Below are 25,506 nucleotides of genomic sequence, written 5' to 3'. Positions count from 1 at the left end.
AAAGAAAGAAAGAGCTGGAGGTGTGTGTGTGGATCATGAAAAGAACCGGAATGGAAGGAAATAAACCGGCACAGACAAGCCGCCCGCCTGCCGTGTTCTGTATGTTCAGCATGAGAGTCCTTCAAATAAAGGGACATCCCACTCAGACATAGAACGCCATCTCTCCGTCTCATTCTCTTTCTCTCTTTCTTTCTCCCTGTGTCTCTCTCTTGTTCCCTCTACATCTCTCCAGTTTGTTCTTTTTTTCTCCTTATTTCTCTCTCTTTCTTTCTCCATGTGTCTCCACCTTCCGTTTGAGGATGTCCCACAGATGCTCAATAGGGTTTAGGTCTGGAGGTGTGTTTGGGGTCGTTATCATGTTGGCATACTACCCTGCGGTCCAGTCTCTGAGGGTAACGCCAACTTGTTGTGATGCTGAGCCTCCACGATTGATAGAACTGAAATCCAATGAAGGAGTTAATAAAAGTTCCATATAAGTCCAGACTGACAGTTACAATGTAACTTCCCAGCGTACAATATGGCCGACCGCTCCTTCACCATAGCGGGCCCCCTGATTGCTGACACATTTCTTATTGCTTTGGGAATACTGGGAGCTGAAAAGTCTCCGACTGGCCCTGAAATAATTGAATTCCATGAAAATGGAACATATGATTTATATCAACACCAGAGACAGCGATCTCCGGCACCCCGTACCCAGCACACAGTGCGTCCGCGTCTGACGTCAATGCTCGCTCGCCGCAGTATATTTGTATTGCGGCACGCAGTGGTTTTCCTGCCCCATGTGGTTTATGTCCTGTGGATGGATAATGTGGATCCTGAAGGTACAGAACATCCCGGGGTCTCCCAGTCTCTGGTCCCACTTATCCACACATGGGTACACGTGGATCTGATTCGTCGATTAGACGCAGAGAGGGGCGGAGCACGCCACATGTCTGGGGAAAAGAGAGGAGCTTTCTTTCTCTGTGAGGGGGTACTACCTATCATAGGGGGGTAGAGAGGGGGCACTACCTATCATAGGGGGGTATAGAGGGGGCACTACCCATCATAGGGAGTATATAGGAGGCACTACCCATCATAGGGGGTATAGAGGGGGCACTACCTATGATAGGGGGAATAGAGGGGGTACTATCTATATTAGGGGGTAGAGAGAGGGCACTACCTATCATAGGGGGGTATAGAGGGGGCACTACCCATCATATGGGGTATAGAGGGGGCACTACCTATCATAGGGGGTATAGAGGGGGCACTACCTATCATAGGGGGTACAGAGTGGGAACTACCTAAATTAGGGGGTAGAGAGGGGGCACTACCTATCATAGGGGGGGTATAGAGGGGGCAATACCCATCATAAGGGGTATAAAGGGGGCACTACTTATCATAGGGGGTATAGAGGGGGCACTACCTATCATAGGGGGTACAGAGTGGGAACTACCTATATTAGGGGGTAGAGAGGGGGCACTACCTATCATAGGGGGGGTATAGAGGGGGCACTACCCATCGTAATGGGGTATAAAGGGGGCACTACCTATCATAGGGGGTATAGACGGGGCAATACCTATCATAGGGGGTATAGAAAGGGCACTACCCATCGTAAGGGGGTATATAGGGGGCACTATCTATCATGCCGAGTTATAGAGGGGGCACTACCCATTATAGGGGGTATAGAGGGGGCACTACCCATTGTAAGGGGGTATAAAAGGGGCACTACCTATCATAGGTGGTATAGACGTGGCAATACCTATCATAGGGGGTATAAAAAGGGCACTACCCATCGTAAGGGGGTATATAGGGGGCACTACCTATCATGGGGGGTATAGAGAGGGCACTACCTATCATAGGGGGTATAGAGGGGGCAATACCTATCATAGGGGGGGTAGGGTATAGAGGAGGCACTACCCATCATAGGGGGTATAGAGGGGGCACTACCTATCATAGGGGTGTATAGAAGGGGCACTACTCATCATAAGGGGTATAGAGGGGGCACTACCTATCATAGGGGGTATAGAGGGGGCACTACCTATCATAGAGGGTTTAGAGGGGGCACTACTCATCATAAGGGGTATAGAGGGGGCATTACCTATCATAGGGGGTATAGAGGGGGCACTACCTATCATAGGGGGGTATAGAGGGGGCACTACTCATCATAAGGGGTATAGAGGGGGCATTACCTATCATAGGGTGGTGTAGAGGGGGCACTACCTATCATAAGGGGGTATAGAGAAGGCACTACCCATCATAAGGGTAAGGGGTATAGAGAGGCACTACCTATCATAGGGGCGGTGCAAGTAGCTGATGTTGCCTAGGGTGCAAAATAGTCTACCCCCGGCCCTGGCCGCTACCATGTCTCCGCGTCACTGCATGGCTCCCGGGCCGCTAGCCGGGTTTCACCTGGACCCAAAATTGCGCAGTGACGTTATAGGACCTTATTGCACTGATCCCCCCTCCCCCCCCACAGTCCAGAGGGAAAACAAATGGCAATCATGTGATGAGGCGGGTGCAGCTCGCCATACAGGCCCCCATTATAAAATCACTACACCAGGGGCCGCTGCCCCCCCTAGCCCCCAAATATTCTCGTCTTGCAGATGATGACATTTGGAAATGAGTTTATTTCTTGGCTGGGAACTCGTCGCCGTCTCCTTTGTGATGCTATTTATAATTAAGCTGCGGCAAGCGGCGGCTCCATGAAAGCGTTTGTGCAGATTGTGGCGGCTCAGCGGGGGGGGGTGACTTCCAAAACTGTTTGCTTTGGAAACCAACGATCTGCTGGCGGCTCACTCAGCGTGCCCCCATACCGCTATTCATCAATGAGTAACCCGAAATATCTACTGTATATACATGTGTATGGTATTTCTGCGCCCATTACTGCTCTATGCGCGATCACGAGGTAAAGTGGACCTGTCATCTGCTGAACACAGAATGCTAAGTAAAGGTGTCAGTGTCACACTTCCAGACTGATCACTGGGGGAGAGGAGACTGAGGAAATGCTTCTTCCTGCCTGCAGCAGACTGATTACCTCATCTTAGCCTAGGCACCTGGCTAGGGATCAAGGATGGGTTTGCCACAGTTCTTTTACCCCATGCCCCTCCCCCCAATCAAGGCCATATCCGCTAATATCCCCAAATCCCCCCTCTCAGACCCCCCCCCCCCCACATACACACACATAGCACGCCTGTACAGACCCCTCAGGACAGTCACCCCTCATTACAGCTATACCCTCACTGCACAGGATCCCAGTACAGATCCCCAGTATAGACACCCCCCGCTGAGTGCGGACTCCTCAGGACAGCCCCCCATCAGTACAGACCCCCCCCCTCCACAGTGCAGACCCCTCCCCTTAGGAAAGTCATCCAACCCCATACAAACTGCCCTCCTCAGTATAGACCCCTCAGGACATTGACCCGCCTCCCCAGTACAGACTGCCCCAGGAGAGACTTCCTTCACCAGTACAGACCCCTCAGTACAGCCCCCCCGCCATGTACAGACTTCCCTCCCCAGTACAGACCCCTCAAAACAGTCATCCCCCCAGTAGAGACTTCTCTCCCCAGTACAGACACCTCAAAACAGTCATCCCCCCAGTACAGACTTCCCTCCCCAGTACAGACCCCTCAAAACAGTCATCCCCCCAGTACAGACTTCCCTCCCCAGTACAGACCCCTCAAAACAGTCATCCCCCCAGTACAGACTTCCCTCCCCAGTACAGACCCCTCAAAACAGTCATCCCCCCCCAGTACAGACTCCCTTCCATAGTACAGACCCCTCAAAACTGTCATCCCTCCCCAAAACAGACCACTCACAACCGTCACTCCCCAGTATAGACCCCTCTCCTCACAGACCTCTCAGAACAGTCACCTCACAGTACAGACCCCCCCAGGAATGACCTCCCTCCCCAGTATAGACAGCTCAGAACAGTCACCTCCCAGTACAAACTCCCCTCCCCAGTACAGACAGCTCAGAGCAGTCACCCCCCACCAGTACAAACTACTCTCCCCAGTACAGACAGCTCAGAGCAGTCACCCCCCACCCCCCCAGTACAAACTCCCCTCCCCAGTACAGACAGCTCAGAACAGTCCCCCCCCCCGTCCCGTCCCTGTCCCCCCAGTACAAACTACTCTCCCCAGTACAGACAGCTCAGAACAGTCACCCCCCCCCAGTACAACCCCCCCCCCCCAGTACAGACAGCTCAGAGCAGCCCCCTCCCTGCCCCCCCCAGTACAAACTACTCTCCCCAGTACAGACAGCTCAGAACAGTCACCCCCCCCCCCCCACCAATACATACTCCCCTCCCCAGTATAGACAGCTCAGAGCAGCCCCCCCCTGCCCCCCCCCCAGTACAAACTCCCCTCCCCAGTACAGACCCCTCAGGACTGTCTCTCACCCGCCATCGCAGGCCCCTTAAAAACAGTAAATGAAGTTCATCTCATAGGTAGACACAATAGAAGCCGTTTGATTGGATTATATTTTCCAAAAAGAGATGAGGTGCCTGATCAGCAGGCTGACAGGTGAGTTGAAAAACTTTAAAAAAACAATTACATGAAACAAATTGAATCATTTTAGATTTTCACTCAAATTAGACAAAAATACAGAGAAAAGGCGAAGGAACATATTTTTTTTTTCACAAAAGCTAATTAGTGGAAAATGGTTAGAAAAAGAGCCTATAAAATGAAAATGTCCCATGAATCTTTGCAGTTTTTGCCGTGCGCTCCATCTGGCGCGATCGCTGGTTTTCGCGGTGCGGTTCGTGCGGCGGTCACACCGTTTTCTGCAGGGTGACTTTGATGGCGCTGAACATCTTTCCCAAGGCTTCAAAAATGGGGTCGCAGAAGGTGCGGACGCAGAGAGAGAACGTCCTGCTGACGCACTGGATCTCGATCAGGTAGCTCTTGACACAGGGCACCACCGTCCAGATGTGACAGAAGGAGATCAGAGCGAAGAGGACCCCCCAGAAGATGGACAGGGGTATGCCAATCAGACCCGAGAGCAGCCGGTAACACCAGTACTTTGTGATGGTGAACGTGGTGTAACTGGCCTTCCAGACGCCATCGAAGCTGTGAACGCCGTACGGTTCTGCAATCACGTCTTCGAAATCTACCTGAAAAGGGAAAAAATCACGTAAACTGATCACCAATACATTCCATTTCAACATACAACAGTCAAACATAATCTAGTACATGGGCGTGCACAGTGGGGGTGCCAGGTGTGCCTGGGCACACCCGAATCCCCCCATGCACTAGCACCACCCATTGTATCATCCAGTGTACAGACGTGTGCGGGACAAATGGGACCCCCAGGGGAAAAGGGGGGCCCATTGTGCTCTGCCACACACTACACACCCAGAGTAATCCATATCACTCCTACCCCCTGACCCCTTCTCTCTTACTCCCCCATCACTCTCCCCTCTCTCTCTTACCCCCTTTTACCTTTCTTCTCACTCTCACCCCCTCTCACTCGCTTTACCCCCTTCACCCTCCCCCTCTCTCACACTCTTTCTCTCTCACCCCCTTCTCTCTCTCTCACCTCCTCTATCATCTCCCCCTCACTTTCTCTCTTTCCCCCTCACCCTGCTCTCTCTCTCACCTCCCCCGCTCTCTCTTACCCCCCTCCTCCCCTCTCTCTCTCTCTCACCTCCCCCGCTCTCTCTCTCTCTTACCCCCCCTCCTCCCCTCTCTCTCACCCCCTCTCTCTTTACCCCCTTCACCTTCCCCCTCTCTCAAACCCTTTTTCTCTCTCATCCCCTTCTCTCTCTCTCACCCCCTCTCTCTCTGTCAATCACAGGCGGTGTGCTCGAGCTCCCTCCCTTTTTTATTCTCTTGGTGTCAGGAAAACCTGTCAGAAGTGACTCTGGATTTAGACAAGTACACACTATAGAGCAGGGGTAGACAACCTGAGGGCCCTCCAGCTGTTGTGGAACTACAATTGCCATGAGGCATTACAAGGCTGGCAGCTACAATTACTCCCAGAGGTATGATGGGACTTGTAGTTCTGCAACAGCTGGAGGGCCCCACGTCGCCTACCCATGCTATAGAGGGAAATGCTTTGTTCATATTTCATGTCTGAGGTTTACAACCACTTTAACCCCTCCCCCATTTAGACCCATAGTGGTGCCAAGACATTCCTCCTCTCTCCATGGAATTCATCTCTGATATTCAGTTTTCAGACTCTTCTGCAATAAAACCTTCAGAATTTGTAGAATTAAGTGTAGCATTTCCCCTCACTCCAAATTTCTGCTTCCCAACATTCTAAAGAATTTATTTGGATTTTAAAAACTCTAAAGATTTATTTTCATGAATCATTGAATTCCGTAGAGCAGCTCCAAGTGGCTGCAGATGTGACTGGTAAGTGCCGCCAGATTGATCGTTGGGCCGCCGCGGTACGAGGCGTCCGGTTCTCTGTTCTATGGGGCAGAGGAACAGAAAGGGAGAACCTGCGATGGTAGACAGTCAATTGCTGTATATTTCTATTGGAAACATCTGTATGTGTTCCCTTCTAGATGACAGGTGCGCCTTCCTGCCCTGTCCGCCTGGCAGGGATTAGACGCCAGAGTACAATACAGATGGAGGGCCATCACACGGCCCCCACCATGGACCCCCGGGGGCCAACCTCAGCCTCAATCAGAAGATTCGTTCTGAAGATGTGTGTGGAAGGAGGTGAGATCGGCCAATCACATCTGATACATAGCAAATAATTATCTCTTAAGAGATGGGGAATCCTGTATGAGTGTCAGAGCCAGAATACATTCCTATAATATATACAGAATGTCTATTCTAAGAGAGAGAGAGAGAGAGAGAGAGAGAGAAAACTGGAGGGATGCACATGAACAAAGAAAGAAAGAGAGAGAAAAAAAGAGACACGGGGAGAAAGAAAGAAAGAAAGAGAGAAAGACACAGGGAGAGAGAGAGAGAGGAAACGAGAGAGATGGGGAGACAGAAAGAGAAATAGAGAAAAAAAGAGAGACACTGGGAGAAAGAAAGAAAGAGACACGAAAAAAAGGAGATACAAGAGGGAAAAAGAAAGAGAGACAGGAAAAAGAAAGAGAGACACAGGAAAAAGAAAGAGACATGGGGAAAAAAAAAAGATAGAGAGACACTGGGAAAAAGAAAGAAAGAGAGAAAAAGAGAGACACGGGAAGAAAGAGAGACACAGGAAAAAAAAGAGACATAGGGGGAAAAGAAAGGGAGAAAGAAAAAAAGAAAGAGACGGGAAAAAAAAAAAGATAAAGAGAGAGACACTGGGAAAAAGAAAGAAAAAGAGAAAAAGAGAGATAAGGGAAGAAAGATAGAAAGAGAGACACAGGACAAATATAGAGAGAGACACAGGAAAAAGAAAGAAAAAAAGAAAGAGAGGGGGGGGAAAAAAGAGAAAGAGAGACACTGGGAAAAAGAAAGAGACACAGGGAGAAAGAAAGAAAGGGACACGGGAGAGAGACAGAAAGAAAGAGAGGCACGGGGAGAAAGAAAGAGAGGGGGAGAGAGAGACACAGGGAGAAAACAAAAAGAGAGACACGAGAGAGAGATGGGGAGACAGAAAGAGAAATAGAGAAAAAAAGAGAGACACTGGGAGAAAGAAAGAAAGAGACACAAAAAAAGGAGATACAAGAGGGAAAAAGAAAGAGAGACACAGGAAAAAGAAAGAGACACAGAAAAAAAAAGATAGAGAGACACTGGGAAAAAGAAAGAAAGAGAGAAAAAGAGAGACACGGGAAGAAAGAGAGACACAGGAAAAAGATAGAGAGACACAGGAAAAAAAAGAGACATAGGGGGAAAAAGAAAGGGAGAAAGAAAAAAGAAAGAGACGGGGAAAAAAAAAAGATAAAGAGAGAGACACTGGGAAAAAGAAAGAAAGAGAGCGAGAAAAAGAGAGACACGGGAAGAAAGAAAGAAACAGAGACAGGAAAAAGATAATGAGACACAGGGAAAAAGAAAGAAAGAGAGAAAAAGAGAGACACTGGAAGAAAGAAAGAAAGAAAGAAAGACACAGGAAAAAAAAGACACAGGGAAAAAGAAAGGGAGAAAAAAAGAAAGAGACGGGAAAAAAAAAAAAGATAAAGAGAGAGACACTGGGAAAAAGAAAGAAAGAGAGAAAAAGAGAGATACGGGAAGAAAGAAAGAAAGAGAGACACAGGATAAATATAGAGAGAGACGCAGGAAAAAGAAAGAAAAAAAGAAAGAGAGGGGGGGAAAAAAAGAGAAAGAGAGACACTGGGAAAAAGAAAGAGACACGGGGAGAAAGAAAGAAAGGGACATGGGAGAGAGAGAGAAAGAAAGAGAGGCACGGAGAGAAAGAAAGAGAGGGAGAGAGAGACACAGGGAGGAAAAAAAATGAGAAAAAGAGAGACACGAGAAAAAGAAAGAGACAGGTGGGAAAAAAAAGAGACATGGGAGAAAGAAAGGGACATGGGAGAAAGAAAGAGCGCGAGAGAGAGAAAAAAAGAGGGATAGAGAGAAAAAGAGACACTGGAAAAAAAGAGACACGGGAGAAAGAAAGGGACATGGGAGAAAGAAAGAGCGCGAGAGAGAGAAAAAAAGAGGGATAGAGAGAAAAAGAGACACGGGGAAAAAGAAAGAGACAGGGGGGAAAAATGAGAAAAAGAGACACTGGGAAAAAGAAAGAGACAGGGGGGAAAAATGAGAAAAAGAGACACTGGGAAAAAGAAAGGGAGAAAAAAAGAAAGAGACAGGGAAAAAAAAAAGATAAAGAGAGAGACACTGGGAAAAAGAAAGAAAAAGAGAGATACGGGAAGAAAGATAGAAAGAGAGACACAGGACAAATATAGAGAGAGACGCAGGAAAAAGAAAGAAAAAAAGAAAGAGACGGGGGGAAAAAAAGAGAAAGAGAGACACTGGGAAAAAGAAAGAGACACGGGGAGAAAGAAAGAGAGGGAGAGAGAGACACAGGGAGAAAAAAAAGAGAGACACGGGAAAGAGACAGGGGGGAGAGAAAGAAACACGGGAGAAAGAAAGGGACATGGGAGAAAGAAAGAGCGCGAGAGAGAGAAAAAAAGAGGGATAGAGAGAAAAAGAGACATGGGAAAAAGAAAGAGACAGGGGCGGGGTAAATGAGAAAAAGAGACACTGGGAAAAAGAAAGAGACACTGGGAGAAAAAAAAGGGACACGGGAGAATGAAAGAGAGCGAGAGAAAAAAAGAGAGACATGGGAGAAAGAAAGGGACATGTGAGAAAGAAAGAGAAAGTGAAAAAAAAAGAGAGACACAGGGAGAAAGAAAGAGAGAGACACGGGGAGAAAGAAAGAGAGACATGGGGAAAAAAAAGGGAGAAAAAAAGAAAGAGAAAAAGAGACACTGGGAAAAAGAAAGAGAGACACGGAAAAAAAGAAAGGGAGAAAGAAAAAAAGAGAGAGAGAGAGAAAGAGACACTTAAAAATAAAATGTATTGTATTTTTTTTTACAGAAAATGTGTGTTGACATGTACAGTCATATGACATTATAAACAGCAACTACCAACATTTTATTTTCCGGGGTCTTTTCTTTTAGAAAATATTTACAACTCCAGGCCTAAAATGTGCAGCTTACCATGTGTGCAAGAATGGAAAAATTCTTGGAGGCAAATGGTTAATAGGCAGAAATATTCGGCGCGTTTCGGAATGTATTCTGATGGATCTGGCTGCAGCTGGTTCCTGGGGGAATACTGTATATAAGGACGCCATGTTTGGCCTAATAGAGTCAACAGACCCACTTGGATACAAGTGGCCGCGTTCCTGGGAGACTCGCGCACTCATCTGACAGCTGGCGGCTCTTATAATGGAACGGCCAGCTAAATGGGATCAGAAGCATAACAAGCGCTTCGCTGCAACGTAGATGTTCCCGTTTAAGAAAACGCAGATATTTGACAGATGGCGAATCCCAAGTAGAAAAGCCGCTGAAAGAGGAAGCGTCCAATAAGACACGCCTCTTCATGAGACCCTGTCATCAACTTCAAGGTGTCCTTTTCCTAGAAAATGTGACTCCTCCAGGAAAAGTCAATTCCCTCGAACAGCTCCTTTTCTGGGAGTGGCTAATTATTGTCTGTGCTGGTCCAGCTCCTCCAACCCCTCCCCTAACCTCCCTATGTAATTTTATATATAGCTGCAGTGGGAGGAGCAAAGGGGAATTCTATAGAGTGTCACTTGAATGATAGCTCTGAGGCTGCTGGGGCTGCTGACTAGGGTTGTAACATGTCCCGGATTCACCCAGGACAGTCCGGGTTGTAATTCATGTGTCCGGGTTTTAGTCCGCCTGAAACCCTGACACATTATTCAGCAGTGACGGCCGGTGGTAATTTTCTTTGGGGGGGTAATTTTCCAGTCGGTTTGCCCGGCCGGCGGGTCTCATGCACTTACCCCATCAGCGCTTCTCCCGGGCTCTCGGCGTCGGCGCAGATCTCCCTTCCCTAGTCTCCACAAGCGTCGGCTCTGGTTTTCATTTCCCCCTTCGCCGTGGCCAATCAGGAGTCTTCTCTTTTCGGCCAATCAGAAGATGGGTCTCAGACATGCTTCTTATTTGGCGGCATTGAGCATCAGTGTTACAACAGCGAATAATAATTCGCTATTGTAACATTTGGGTGGGCTCGTGGCGCAATGCTCTGCGCCACAAGCCCACATATTTTAAAGCCTGTAAGAGGCTCTGGTTCTAATCAGGTGCTTCAAAAATACACCCCTGCCGCTGTAATTCAGGGGGCCGGACGCATGAATAGGGTTTGGCAGCAGCTCCCATGGATAGATTTATGCTATGCATGAATCTATCCATTAGTCATATAGGGGGTGGCATGGAGAGAGGGGGTGACGCCCTGCCACTGTTATGAAGACAGGAATGTGGCCCATGCAGGGCGTGACAGAAGAGTGAGTGGGCACTATGTGTTCTGCATTATTATTCTCTTTGGAGCAGCCAAAGGTGTCTCAGGTTTGTTACAATCCTATAGTGCAGGGGGCTCTCAAACTGGGGGCCCCTCCAGCTGTTGCAAAACTACAAGTCCCATGAGGCATTGCAAGGCTGACAGTTACAAGCATGGCTTCCCACAGAGGCATGATGGGATTTGTAGTTTTTCAACAGCTGAAGGGCCACCAGTTTGAGACCCCGGCTACAGTGTATACTAAAAATAAATAGATTGCTGTGCGCCGCTAAAGTGTTTGGGTTTGGCTTGAAGAAAAACCTACTGGCAACCCTACTGCCGACACCACCTCCAAGATGGTGGTGCCCGCAGATGTCTACCCAAGGGAGGCTTCTTAAAGGTAGACCCAGGTGTGCAGACCTGGGAACTCGGCACAGGGATGGTGGGAACCCCTCATAATGGGCACAGCGGATGTACAGACCCAGGAACTCACCCCAGGGATGGTGGGATCCCCTCATAATGGGCACAGCGGGGGGTACAGACCCAGAAACTCGGCTCAGGGATGGTGGGAACCCCTCATAATGGGCACAGCAGGTGTACAGACCCAGGAACTCATCACAGGGATGGCGGGAACCCCTCATAATGGGCACAGCAGGTGTACAGACCCAGGAACTCATCACAGGGATGGTGGGAACCCCTCATAATGGGCACAGCAGGTGTACAGACCCGGGAACTCAGTGATGAGATCTATGGGAGAAAGGAGCACATGACTCTCTACAACCCATCTCATGTTTCTGGAAACTGTTAGAATGGAGCAACTTAAAGCGGGAGTTCACCCATTTCTAAATTTTTTTTTTTCTCCCCTTAGCTTCCTGCTCGTTCGGTCTAGGGGAATCGGCTATTTGTATTAAAATATGAGCAGTACTTACCCGTTTTCGAGCTGCATCTTCTTCCGTCGCTTCCGGGTATGGTCTTCGGGAGCGGGCGTTCCTTCTTGATTGACATTCTTCCGAGAGGCTTCCGACGGTCGCATCCATCGCGTCACTCGTAGCCGAAAGAAGCCGAACGTCGGTGCGGCTCTATACTGCGCCTGCGCACCGACGTTCGGCTTCTTTCGGAAAATCGTGACGCGATGGATGCGACCGTCGGAAGCCTCTCGGAAACCTGTCAATCAAGAAGGAACGCCCATTCCCGAAGCCCATACCCGGAAGCGACGGAGAGGATGCGTCTCGTAAACGGGTAAGTACTGCACATATTTTAAAATAAATAGCCGATTCCCCTAGTAATAACGAGCAGGAAGCGAAGGGGGAAAAGTGCCCTCTAAGGGTGAACCCCCGCTTTAATGGTGGTGGGGGCTGGGGTCTTGGGGGCAGGGGGTCAACTTAATTAAATAGCAACTCCAACTCCATTCTAGTTCCCATCCCCCCAGTACAGACCAGAGCAATTTTTACGTTTCCCATAAAGGTCTGTTTATTTTGCAGTAATTGGTCATTATGGAAGATAACATCGTCATACATTTTTATAGGAATAATTATATTTTCATTTGGTGATATTGTCTTGCAAAAATTGTTCTAAAAATCATTTATTGTTTTTTTGTTCTGTTTAAAGTGCAACTAATAATGGTACAAATTATTGAAAAGTTATTTAAAAATGAAATAAAGTTAATTTTTTTTTACAAATTCGCACTTTTTTTATTGCGACATTAAAATAAAATTAACAAAATAATAAACAAATAAACATGAAAAAAGTGAAAAAAATTAAATTTAAATGTTTAAAAAAAAAAAAAAAAACAACCGGCAGGAAAATAATAGGCAAGGAGGAGGGGGGAGACAGAAATAATTTGGGCTTATTAGGGTTGACTAAAGGTTTATAGGGATTAAATAGGATCATATTTTATTTAAAAAAATAAAACAGTGAATATAAAAATAATATTGTTACTTTGCATCTCTTTCTCACATCTGAACAATGTTTATAAACAATGTTACTTTCTATCTCCCGTCCAATCAATGGTTATAAACAATATTACTTTGTATCTCTCTATCGCCTTTCTGATTAATGTTTATAAACAATGGCCCAGATTCAAGAAGCACTTGCGCCCGCGCAACCATAGGAACCTCGTTACACCGACTGCAGCCTAAAATCTGCGCGGCATAAGGCTCTTATGCCTCGCAGATTTTAGGCTGCATTCTTGCGGGGGCCGCTAGGGGGCGCTCCCATTGTGTATCAGCGTGTAGTATGCAAATTGCATACTACCAACTGATTCACAAACTTGCGCGGGCCCCGCGCAAGCCAGGTACGGAGTTTCCGTACGGCTACTTTTAGCGCAAGGCTGCCCCTTCTAATAGTAGGGGCAGCCAATGCTAAAGTATAGCCGGCCTTCCCGCGCCGTGAAATTTGAATTTCATGGCGTTTGCGTAAGTGAAACGTGAATGGCGCTGGACGCCATTCACGTTCACTTAGAAGCAAATGACGTCCTTGCGACGTCATTTGCCGCAATGCATGTTGGGAAAGTTTCCCGACGGCGCATGCGCTTTACGAACGCGCCTAATTTAAATGATTCCCGCCCCCGGCGGGATCATTTAACTTGCGCGCGCTTACGCCGGGCAAATTTGCCGGCGCGCCCTCGCAATTCACGGAGCTACTGCTCCGTGAATCGAGGGCAGCGCAAAATATTTGCGGGGGCGCAGGGCAAAATCGTTGCCCTGCTCCCCCGCAAATATCGCGCAATTCTACTTGAATCTGGGCCAATGTTACTTTGTATGTCTCTATCTCCTGTCTGGTCAATGTTTATAAACTAAGTTACTTTGTATATCTCTATCCCCCTTTGAACAATGTTTATAAACATTGTTGATACAGACAGTGCAGTTCCCCATTGTTCAGACAGAAGGGTCGGAGAGTGAGGAGGGGATACATTGTTGGCTGGGGATATGCTGCAGAAGACAATACCAAAGTGGGAACATATTACATGAGGCTAATAGAGATCAATGCCATTACCCTAATCAAATTGACCCGGTCTGGTCAATGTTTATAAACAATGTTACTTTGTATCTCTCTATCTCTGGTCTGATCAATTTTTATAAACAATGTAACTAATGCCATTACAATATTTAATGTTCCCACTACAGACTGCTGAGGTCTGAGGGCCGCACATCATATACCAAAGGGGCCGCATCTGGCCCTCAGGCTGCGGGTTGGACACCGGGGATCTACACCGATAGGCACACTACAAGCAGGGGAAGATAGACAGACCTTCACCACGTCCTGGTTGATCCTCTTGGGGTCCCGGTCCACCAAGTCAATTTCTTTGGTCAGAATATCCTTGGAGATCTTCTCCTCATAATAGGACTGTTCTTCGGCCATGGTCCGGAGGAGCTTCGACCAGCCGCGGTGGACGGGGAAGGCTGGACGCGGGGCGCTGGATGCCGGGTGTCTTTGTCATATGTTTATGACATCTGAGGGCCTCTCGGGATGCCGGCGAACAGCTGCCTGGCATAGCTGAGCTGCTGTCAGTGTCATTTTGAGCACACGCTATTTCACGGCTGAAACCCAATCTCCAGATCACTCCGGGACAACAGAACCCCCCCTCCCCCCCCACCTCCTCCAAATAGCAGGCAAGTGGGTATTTATGGCTCATTCACATATCACAGCTCAGAACCTGAACCTCGGCATGCGTTGTGAACCTGCACTGCTGTGAGCTGCAGTGCGTTGTTAAGGTTCGGTTCACACCATGCAGGCGCAACCGAGCGCAGGCGCATTCATACAAGCAGGGCCGTCTTTAAGGCGGGGCAAAAGGGGCCTCTGTCATTGTTGTGGGGCCCAAAGCAGCTGCCGCATACTTGCCAACTATCCCAGTTTAAAGGGGCTGTAAAGGTACAATTTATTTCCCTAAATATCTTCCTTTACCTTAGTGCCGTCCTCCTTCACTTACCTCATCCTTCCATTTTGCTATTAAATGTCCTTATTTCTTCTGAGAAATCCTCACTTCCTGTTCTTCTGTCTGTAACTCCACACAGTAATGCGAGGCTTTCTCCCTGGTGTGGAGTGTTGTGCTCGCCCCCTCCCTTGGACTACAGGAGAGTCAGGACGCCCACTAACACACAGCTCCTTTCTCTATCTGCAACGTAGAGAGGGATTTTGACTCTCCTGTAGTCCAAGGGAGGGGCGAGCATGACACTCCACACCAGGGAGAAAGCCTGGCATTATTTCCCAGCTGCCATTCTGAAATGTGCTTTGCTAGCTGCTTTGGAAGGCAGGGGAGACATCAGGGGCCTAATAGACCCCTGTCTCCATAAGGAGTACCTATTACCTGCAGGAGCAGCCGGCTCATTAGGGGCGCAGCCCCAATCTACATGCGGGGTACCAGATGTATGGATTTCAATTGGGTGTTTTTAGAGCCAGAGGCTCTAATTGACTTCAAAGATGGTGGGCTCTGGGCGCAGAGCACTGCGTCCTGGGCCCACCCACTTGTGCGATATTAGTGAATTAAAATTCGGGGAATGTCTCCCTGCTCCTCCTCCTGGCCAATCAGGAAGTGGGTCCTAAGACTTAGGACATTAATATTTTTACTCCTTTAACATATATTGACATGTTTCACATTGAAAAAAAGCGCAAAATCTAAAAAAATAAAATAATATTTCACGTGTAAAATAATTTTAAAATAATTTTCAGCTGCCATTGGTGACAACTGAAGTGTAAACACAAAAGTTGTGGTAGGCAACGCTGTATCCTGGCCGAGACCAACAAGGCCCAGGCCATGGGCAGCACTTTGCAGGGGGGCAGCACGGAGTCCCCGCCGGCAATCTCAGAATTCTGACTTAGAAACCCAGAATTCTGACTTTGAATCTCAAAATTCTGACTTTGAATCTCAGAATTCTGACTTTAAATCTCAGAATTCTGACTTTGAATCTCAGAATTCTGACTTTGAATCTCTGACTTTGAATCTCAGAATTCTGACTTTGAATCTCAGAATTCTGACTTTGAAGCTCAGAATTCTGACTTTAAATCTCAGAATTCTGACTTTGAATCTCAGAATTCTGACTTTGAATCTCAGAATTCTGACTTTAAATCTCAGAATTCTGACTTTGAATCTCAGAATTCTGACTTTAAATCTGAGAATTCTGACTTTGAATCTCAGAATTCTGACTTTAAATCTGAGAATTCTGACTTTGAATCTCAGAATTCTGACTTTGAATCTCAAAATTCTGACTTTGAATCTCAAAAATCTGACTTTCAAACTCAGAATTCGAACTTTTTGTTTTTATGATGGCCCCGGGGCTCTTCCATAATTCTACAGCCATCATTTATGATTAACTCTAAACTGATAACCTTTAAAGACAATAAAAACGTCACACCTATTAACAATTTTAGGCGCCGTCGTTTCACAGACGGGCGCAATTTTAAATCTCGACACGTCCTGTTTACGTGACGCAACACCATCTTTTATGTTTTACCAGAAAATTGTGTATTTATTCTGTTTGTGTTTTTATGTTTCTATTTTATCCTGAAAATTTACTTTTGATAAACGGCTGCACAAATATCGTGCGGCATAAAAAAAAATAAAAAAATAGCAGCGGCCGCTGTTCCTTTCTCCAGGACCTTTCAGGAAACATATATGGGGCAGATCCACAAAAGAATTACGCCGGCGTATCTACTGATACGCCGCGTAATTTTAAAGTTCCCGCGTTGTATCTTTGTTTTGTATCTACAAAACAAGATACGACTGCATCTGGGATCGATCCGACAGGCGTACGTCTTAGTACGCCGTCGGATCTAATTTTTCGGCGCCCGCTAGGTGGCGTTTCCGTCGAATTCCGCGTTGAGTATGCAAATTAGCTAGTTACGGCGATCCACGAACGTACGTCCGGCCGGCGCATTTTTTTATGTCGTTTGCGTTTTTTCCGGCGTATAGTTACCCCTGCTATTATGAGGCGTACTCAATGTTAAGTATGGCCGTCGTTCCCGCGTCGAATTTAGAATTTTCGACGTCGTTTGCGTAAGTCATTCGCGAATAGGGATTTGCGTAGAATGACATCACCGTCGTAAACATTGGCTTGTTCCGGTTTAATTTCGAGCATGCGCACTGGGAAACCCCCACGGACGGCGCATGCGCCGTTCAAAAAAAAACGTTGTTTACGTCGGGTCACAACGTATTTACATAAAACACGCCCCCATCACATCCATTTGAATTGCGCGCCCTTACGCCGCCAAAGATACACTACGCCGCCGTAACTTACGGCGCAAATTCTTTGAGGATTCCAAAAAAAAAAGGACGTTACGGCGGCGTAGTGTATCTTAGATACGCTACGCCCGACGCAAATATGCGCCGATCTACGTGGATCTGCCCCATAATGTTTGGGACTCGAGATTCGAAGAAATTCTCTAGGAAAAAAAAAAAAATGTGCCCCGGACAGCAAGTGGTGATGTGTTTATTATAAGGGGGGGGGGGCAATCATGTTGAGTGCCCATTAAATCCATTTTTTGACTGTTATGTTTTTCTCCAAGCAGAGCTGCGAATGAACATTTTGGCGTGACCGCCAGCGTCTGCTGGGCTTTGTGGAATTGTTACCCCCCCCCCCACTGTAATTCTCCTTCACACATCGGCTGCGATTTGGGAACGGTCCCAGGAAAAAACATTGGCTGTGAGCTTCACATTATTTGCCGGCTTTCTGCCGCTGATAAGAGACGGCGGCGGACGTGGGACTGAGCCAGGAGATCGCATGTAAAAGACAGGTAATAATGGACTTAAAGCGCACCTTAAAACTCCTTTATCACTTGAGTTCATATAACGGAGAAAAAAAACATGCATGCTCAGAATCAAGTTGACGCATGCTCGGAAGCACTTCATTTTTCTCGGCTTGTCGTAGTGTTTTACGTCACCGCGTTTTGAACGGTCGGAATTTGGTCTGTGTGTATGCAAGACAGCTTGACCGGAAAATTCCATCGGATTTTATCCCATCGGAAATTCCGATCGTGTGGAGAGACCACTAATAGTTGTCCTGTGGACAGATTCTCCCACCTGAGCTGTGGATCTCTGCAGCTCCTCCAGAGTTACCATTGGCCTCTTGGCTGCTTCTCTGATGAATGCTCTCCTTGCCCGGCCCGGTCAGTTTAGGTGGACGGCCATGTCTTAGGTTTGCTTAGGTAGGTTTGCAGTTGTGCCCATACTCTTTCCATTTTCGGATGATGGATCTCCACTTGCTGACCGCCCCACAGCACATTTACTGCTAGAGGGCGGCCGCACTGCGCAGGATCACACATATATGTATGTATATACCGTGATTCCCCGAAAATAAGCCCGGGTCTTATATTAATTTTGGCACCAAATGACACAGTAGGGCTTATTTTCAGGGTAGGTCTTTCCACGTAAAGTGCTGTCTTCTCTCCCCCACTCCCTCCCTGCCTGTCAGGAATCCCCCAGTGTGAACTGAGTTAAAATGCTTGTAAAATCCTATAATCCCCTCTATTACAGTATTATATAATGTACAATGTGTGTGTTTCTGTAATATAATTGTGCCAAATACCTTCCATATAGCGCCACTCTGCGCTTCTGTGACCCCCGGAGCTCTCTTCCCCGCAATTATATTACAGAAACACACACATTGTAGATTATATATTACTGTAATAGAGTGGATTATAGGATTTTACAAGCATTTTAAACTAGGGCTTATTTTCGGGGTAGGGCTTATATTGCAGCCCTCTTGGAAAATAACGCTAGGTCTTATTTTCGGGGAAACACAGTATACATATATATATATATATACACATACGTATACATATATATATATATATATATATATATATATATATATATATATATATACTGTATATATATCTATCTATCTATCTATCTATCTATCTATCTATCTATCTATCTATATATATATAGAGAGAGAAAGAGAGAGATACTGTATATATGTGATCCTGCACTTCCGGGATCTCCCTTATTGATGAACTGCGTCACTTGTGGTTGGTAGCCCAGACGCGCGGTCCGGGGGGTGATTATGTCACACCACTATAAATTCTTACAGTCACACCAATGCGTTCTCTATTTTATCTTATTGTGCAAATAAAAGCGCCAAACGTTTTCTATCAGGCGATAATAGTGAATGAAATGGGATGCGGTGATATCCAGGGGCGAGCGGAGACGAGAACGCCGCAGCTGGCACCTGGCACACGTCTGAACACCGGTGACCTTTCTGTCTCCGTAGAACGGCTCCGATATAGAAGGGTGCCAGGAGTTGGGGGCGAGCGACCCCGAAATAGACGCATTCCAGAGTCCGCACACGTGCAGGAGGAATAATCGCAGCCTCGTGACCTTCTTCTTCCTTCCTCCCTGCAGAGAAAAGTACTACAAGGCAGAGAATTGCGGGGCGGGATGTGCAGCAGATACATTGTAACCGTTGTCACTTTTCACAACAGTCCGCCTTTTCTCTAGTTGCGCACTTCTGCATTTTTACGCGGGCCGTGTTTGCGCGGGCACAACACTGTCACTTAAAAAAATAAAAATTTGGATCACTTTTATTCCTATTACAAGGAATGCAACATTACAAAATCGCCCCCCCCCCCCCCCACTGTATCTTGCTTATTTCTTTCTCTTTTTCTGCTCCTTGAACAGACATTTGTTGGCATCTTTCTGGTGTGTCTGGCCGTCCACCAGCACAGAAATACGGGACGCCCAATCGGTATTCGGTGTTTAAACAAAAGAATTACGCAAATAACTTTCCCCGTCACATCTGTAAATATTCGCGGCTCAATCTGTTGACAGTGGCGCTGGATAAATATGGAGGAGGCACACGGGCGGCGAAAACAATTGGCATGCAGATTTATTCCTTGTGAAGGAGCGACCATAGAGAGACAGCTCTGTGTATTTGTAAATTATTCATTTTTAAATATCTTCATGATATTTATACAGCTGCTAGAGTGTTGTTTTCCAAACATTTGATCATTTTTAGGTGGGCAGAATATTTTTGGGGATTTGTCCTTTTTTTTTTACTGTCCTATTGACAAAACAGCGTAAGGCTAAAAAAATAGTAATAACTAATGCTTTCTGCTTTGTATCAGAACTGTAATTTTAGTGTCATTTCAAACCGGTTTAAATATTTGTTACATCTGTTAATTTTTAAGTGCCTTATTAAAAACAGTGCAAAGTAAAATAAATAAATAAAATAAAAAAGTAATTCATTTTTAAATACTGTAGGCCAGATCCTCAAACGAATTACGCCTGCGTATCTATGGATACGCCGCGTAATTTCAAAGTTCCCCCGTCGTATCTTTGTTTTGTATCCACAAAACAAGATACGATGGAATCTGGGCTCGATCCGACTGGCTTACGTCTTAGTACGCCGTCGGATCTAAGGTGCATATTTATGCTGGCCGCTAGGTGGCGTTTCCGTCAAATTTGGCGCATTTTTTTACATCGTTTGCGTTCAGCTTTTTCCGGCGTATAGTTACCCCTGCTATATGAGGCGTGTCCTATGTTAAGTATGGCCGTCGTTCCCGCATCAATTTTTGAAAATGTTACGTCGTTTGCGTAAGTCGTTCGCGAATAGGGCTTTGCGTAGAATGACGTCACCGTCGTAAGCATTGGCTTGTTCCAGTTTAATTTCGAGCATGCGCACTGGATTACCCCCACGGACGGCGCATGCGCCGTTAAAAAAAAACATAATTTACGTAGAGTCACGACATATTAACATAAAACACGCCCCCATCACATACATTTGAATTGCGAGCCCTTACGCCGCCTAAGTTACACTACGCCGCCGTAACTTACGGCGGGAAATCTTTGAGGATACAAAAAAAAAGTACGTTACGGCGGCGTAGTGTACAGATACGTAGAGATACACTACGCCGGACGGAGAGAAGCGCCGCGCTTCGTGGATCTGGCCCTGTATCTTTGACATGCTTTGTACCAGAATCATCAATTATAGAATACGATGTGTACTTATCTTACTTGTCTACAGTAGCATTTTTTTTTTAAACTAGAACTAATCAAAGTTGAAAAAAGTGCATTTTATTTAGATTTGTTAAAAAAAAATAATAATAATAATTTTTACAAGACAAAATGAAGAAGAAAGAAAGCTTTATTTGTCCTAAAATAAAAAATTATATAACAAATGTTTTTTTATGGACATTAATGTGTATGTGTTTTTTGTGCACAATTTATTAGTGAATAAATTATATACATTGATCATTTCTTTTACTATTTGACTATCACTTTATATTGATTGGGATAATGATTTATTTTTTATGAATATTAAAGCTTTGACTTTTGTTATTACCAAGCTCTGTGTATTTGTAAATTATTCATTTTTAAATATCTTTGTGATATTTATACAGCTGCTAGAGTGTTGTTTTCCAAACATTTCATCATTTTTAGGTGGGCAGAATATTTATTGGATTTTTTTTTGTTTGGAGAATTTTTTTTTTTTACTGTCCTATTTACAAAATAGCACAAGGCTAAAAAAAATAGTAATAGTGATAACTTTTCAATTATTATTATTATTTTACTAATTGACTATCACTTTGCAAAAAAAATGCACCTAAGATCCGACGGCGTACTAAGACGTACGCCTGTCGGATCGATCCCAGATGCCGTCGTATCTTGGATACAAAACAAAGATACGACGCGGGAACTTTAAAATTTTGCGGCGTATCAATAGATACGCCGGCGTAATTCTTCTGTGGATCTGGCCCAAGGAATTCTTCAAATTTGCCTATTTAATTTTGTGTTTGCTTTCAGATGTGTATTAGGAGTCTGGGGGCCATATTCTCAAAGAGTTACGCCGCCCTAAGTCCGATTCTAAGGCCGTCCTATGTTTAAGTGTATTCTCAAACTGAGATACACTTAAACATGCCTAAGATACGACGGCCAGCGCCGTTGTATCTTAGGCTGCAATATCTACGCTGAGCGCTAGGTGGCGTTTCCATTGCGGTCAGCGTAGAATATGCAAATGACTAGTTACGCGGATTCACGAACGTACGCTTGCCCGTCGTAGTGATTTTACGTTGTTTCCGTAAGAGATACGCGGCGTAAAGATAAACATGCCCCTTAGGTGGCGTACTCAATGTTAAGTATGGCCGTCGTTCCCGCGTCTCAATTTTAAAATTTTACGTCGTTTGCGTAAGTCATCCGTGAATGGCGCTGGACGCCATTTACGTTAACATCAAAACAAATGACGTCCGTGCAACGTCATTTAGCGCAATGCACGTCGGGTAATTTACCCGACGGGGCATGCGCAGTACGATCGGCGCGGTAGCGCGCCTAATTTAAATGACTAAGCCATTACTAAGCACTGACGCCAGTGCGAAACGTTGGCCATACTGATTTTTGTGGGCTTGCAGTGACTGTATGCACAGTTGAAAATAAAGACATCTCTTTTAAAGAAAATTTTGGAGTGCGGCTGTCCAGCTTTTGTTCTTTGCTTTTAATTTAAATGATCCACGCCCCCTACCAGGATCATTTGAATTAGGAGGGCTTGCGCGGGTGGACTTTACGCGACGCCGCCGCAAGTTTACAGGTAAGTGGTTTGTGAATCAGCCACTTGCCCGTAAAACTAAAGGAGATACGTTACGCCGCCGGAGATCTACGAGAATCTGGCCCTGGTTACTTATTTTCACATTCATTTTCATGGTATAAAATAATAATTTCCAAAAAAATAAATAAAAATAAATAAATAACAATAACCTTCTTCTATAATGAAGCCCCATACGCCGTGGACGGAGTTCAGGCGAGTTCCTGGGTCCCGGTGGGACGTGGCGACGTGGACACTCCCGGCTCGGCTCTGGGATTTGAGATATTTTATGGCGGAGCGGACTGATAAAAATCGGACGTTCCTACGGGAGGATTTCTAGGAAAAGTTTGAGAACAATGGATTCCAGGGAAAGAACATTGGATTACTTATTGTTTAGGTTGTATCCTTCCAAAGGAAACTCTAAATTGCCCCACCGGGGGGAGGTCACAAGATTCTGAGATGTATGTTCCATTTAAAGGTGGACTCCGGCTCACTGTGAGCTTCTCACCATGGGTACTAGAAGATATAGATAGATAGATACAAAAATAACTCAACACACAGCCATTTGTACTCAGAGTCTCAGGTAATCGTGCTAGAGAAAGGTCTGAGGGGAAACAGGGAAATTGACCTGAGGTGTGCCGGGGTCACGTGGTCAGTATGCCTAAAAGGGGGCATACCCAAGTAGAAGTAAAAGAAGAAATAGCAAGAAAAAAGGGGATGGGTGGGTGGGACACCAGAAAACCGACGCCCAGAAGGAGGAAGGAGGGCGGGTTTAAATACCTCCCGACTCCTCCTACAAATACAGGCTTCCCTGCGGTCAGCCTTACAACTAATCTAAACCGCTGGCAACAAAAGTTAGTACACCCCTAAGTGAAAATGTCCCAATTGGACCCAAAGTGTCAATATTTTGTGTGGCCACCAATATTTTCCAGCACTGCCTTAACCCCCTTGGGCATGGAGTTCACCAGAGCTTCACAGGTTGTCACTGGAGTCCTCTTCCCCTCCTCCATGAAGACATCACGGAGATGGAGGATGTTAGAGACCTTGCGCTCCTCCACCTTCCGTTTGAGGATCCCCACAGATGAGCAATAGGGTTTAGGTCTGGAGACATGCTGCTTGGCCAGTCCATCACCTTTACCCTCAGCTTCTTTAGCAAGGCAGTGGTTGTCTTGGAGGTGTGTTTAGGGTCGTTATCATGTTGGAATACTGCCCTGCGGTCCAGTCCCTGAAGGGAGGGGATCATGCTCTGCTTCAGTATGTCACAGTACATGTCGGCATTCATGGTTCCCTCAATGATCTGTATCTCCCCAGTGCCGGCAACACGCAGACCATGACACTCCCACCACCATGCCTGACTGTAGGCAAGACACACTTGTCTTTGTCCTCCTCACCTGGTTGCAGAATCATGTGTATATATGAGATTCTGCACAGAGCGGGCGCTCTGTCTATCTATCTCTATCATCTAGTTCAGTGGTCTCCAAACTGCGGCCCGAGGGCCGGATGCGGCCCTTTGCTTGCCTTTATCCGGCCCTTGGGGCACTATCCCTCCTACTGATACAAGACACTATTCTGCCACCTGACACCGACAGTGGAGCACCATTTCTCCCACTAACACCATTAATGAGGCACTATTCCTCCCTATGATACCAACCAGTGGCGGTTCGTCCATAGAGGGCGCTGGAGCGCCGCCCCCTCTGGCTCTCACCGCCACTGAGTCAAATAACATAGATTCATGCATTGCACAAATCTATGTTATTTTTGCCGCTGCCGCTGTTATTCAGATGGTCGGCGCTCAATGTCCGGCCATCTGAATAACGCCAGCTGGTTGGCTGTACGGAAATGTCTATCAAAGCCAACAGCTCTGATAGGCTTTCCCAGTACAGCCCTCGGGTCCCAGAAGCTTATTCTCGGAGCGCACAGACTGTACGCCCCTTGAATAAGATGACAGGCGTCTCAGCCAATCAGGTTGGCCAGTTCTGGCTACCTGTAACCTGATTGGCTGAGACGCCTGTTAGTCATCGAGGGCGGGAGAAGACATCGTGGGACGTGGATGCCTGACTCCAGTAAAGGTAAGTGCCGGGCGGGGGGGAAGAACGCAATTTACAGGGCACAGTGGGGACAATTGGCACAGCGGCGACCATTAAAGGGCACAGTGTCTGCGTTTAATGGCATGGCACAGTGGTGACAATGTATGGCACAGTGGCTGCGTTTAATTGGATGGCACAGTGGTGACAATGGATGGCACAGTGGCTGCGTTTAATGGCATGGCACAGTGGTGACAATGTATGGCACAGTGGCTGCGTTTAATGGCATGGCACAGTGGTGACAATGTATGGCACAGTGGCTGTGTTTTTTTTTTTAAATCAAAAATAAGTTTATTGTACAGTGGCTGTGTTTAATGACATGGCACAGTGGTGACAATGGATGGCACAGTGGCTGCGTTTAATGGCATGGCACAGTGGTGACAATGTATGGCACAGTGGCTGCGTTTAATGGCATGGAACAGTGGTGACAATGGATGGCACAGTGGCTGTGTTTAATGGCATGGCACAGTGGTGACAATGTATGGCACAGTGTCTGCGTTTAATTGGAAGGCACAGTGGTGACAATGGATGGCACAGTGGTGACAATGGATGGCACAGTGGCTGTGTTTAATGGCATGGCACAGTGGTGACAATGGATGGCACAGTGTCTGCGTTTAATTGGAAGGCACAGTGGTGACAATGGATGGCACAGTGACTGCGTTTAATGGCATGGCACAGTGGTGACAATGTATGGCACAGTGGCTGCGTTTAATGGCATGGCACAGTGGTGACAATGGATGGCACAGTGGTGACAATGGATGGCACAGTGGCTGCGTTTAATGGCATGGCACAGTGGTGACAATGTATGGCACAGTGGTGACAATTAATGGCACAGTGGCTGCGTTTAATGGCATGGCACAGTGGTGACAATGTATGGCACAGTGGCTGCGTTTAATGGCATGGCACAGTGGTGACAATGGATGGCACAGTGACTGCGTTTAATGGCATGGCACAGTGGTGACAATGTATGGCACAGTGGCTGCGTTTAATGGCATGGCACAGTGGTGACAATGGATGGCACAGTGACTGCGTTTAATGGCATGGCACAGTGGTGCAAATTGATGGCACAGTGACTGCATTTGATGGCATGGC

General features: G+C 46.6%; 1 protein-coding gene across 1 annotated transcript; it reads right to left on the bottom strand.

Moving 5' to 3' along the window:
* Nucleotides 1-4,438: 4,438 nt before the first annotated feature.
* Nucleotides 4,439-14,315, bottom strand: CAV3 (caveolin 3). Its single transcript, XM_040358588.1, has 2 exons — nt 14,070-14,315; nt 4,439-5,089 (listed from the first exon to the last, which is right to left on the bottom strand). The coding sequence occupies exons 1-2, from the start codon at nt 14,178-14,180 to the stop codon at nt 4,748-4,750; spliced, it is 453 nt and encodes a 150-aa protein (XP_040214522.1). The 5' UTR covers nt 14,181-14,315; the 3' UTR covers nt 4,439-4,747.
* Nucleotides 14,316-25,506: the final 11,191 nt, after the last annotated feature.

Source organism: Rana temporaria, chromosome 7 (assembly GCF_905171775.1).
Source record: "Rana temporaria chromosome 7, aRanTem1.1, whole genome shotgun sequence".
Classification (NCBI taxonomy): domain Eukaryota; kingdom Metazoa; phylum Chordata; class Amphibia; order Anura; family Ranidae; genus Rana; species Rana temporaria.
Note: the sequence above shows the minus strand (reverse complement) of the source record. Positions and strands in the feature narration are given on the sequence as shown.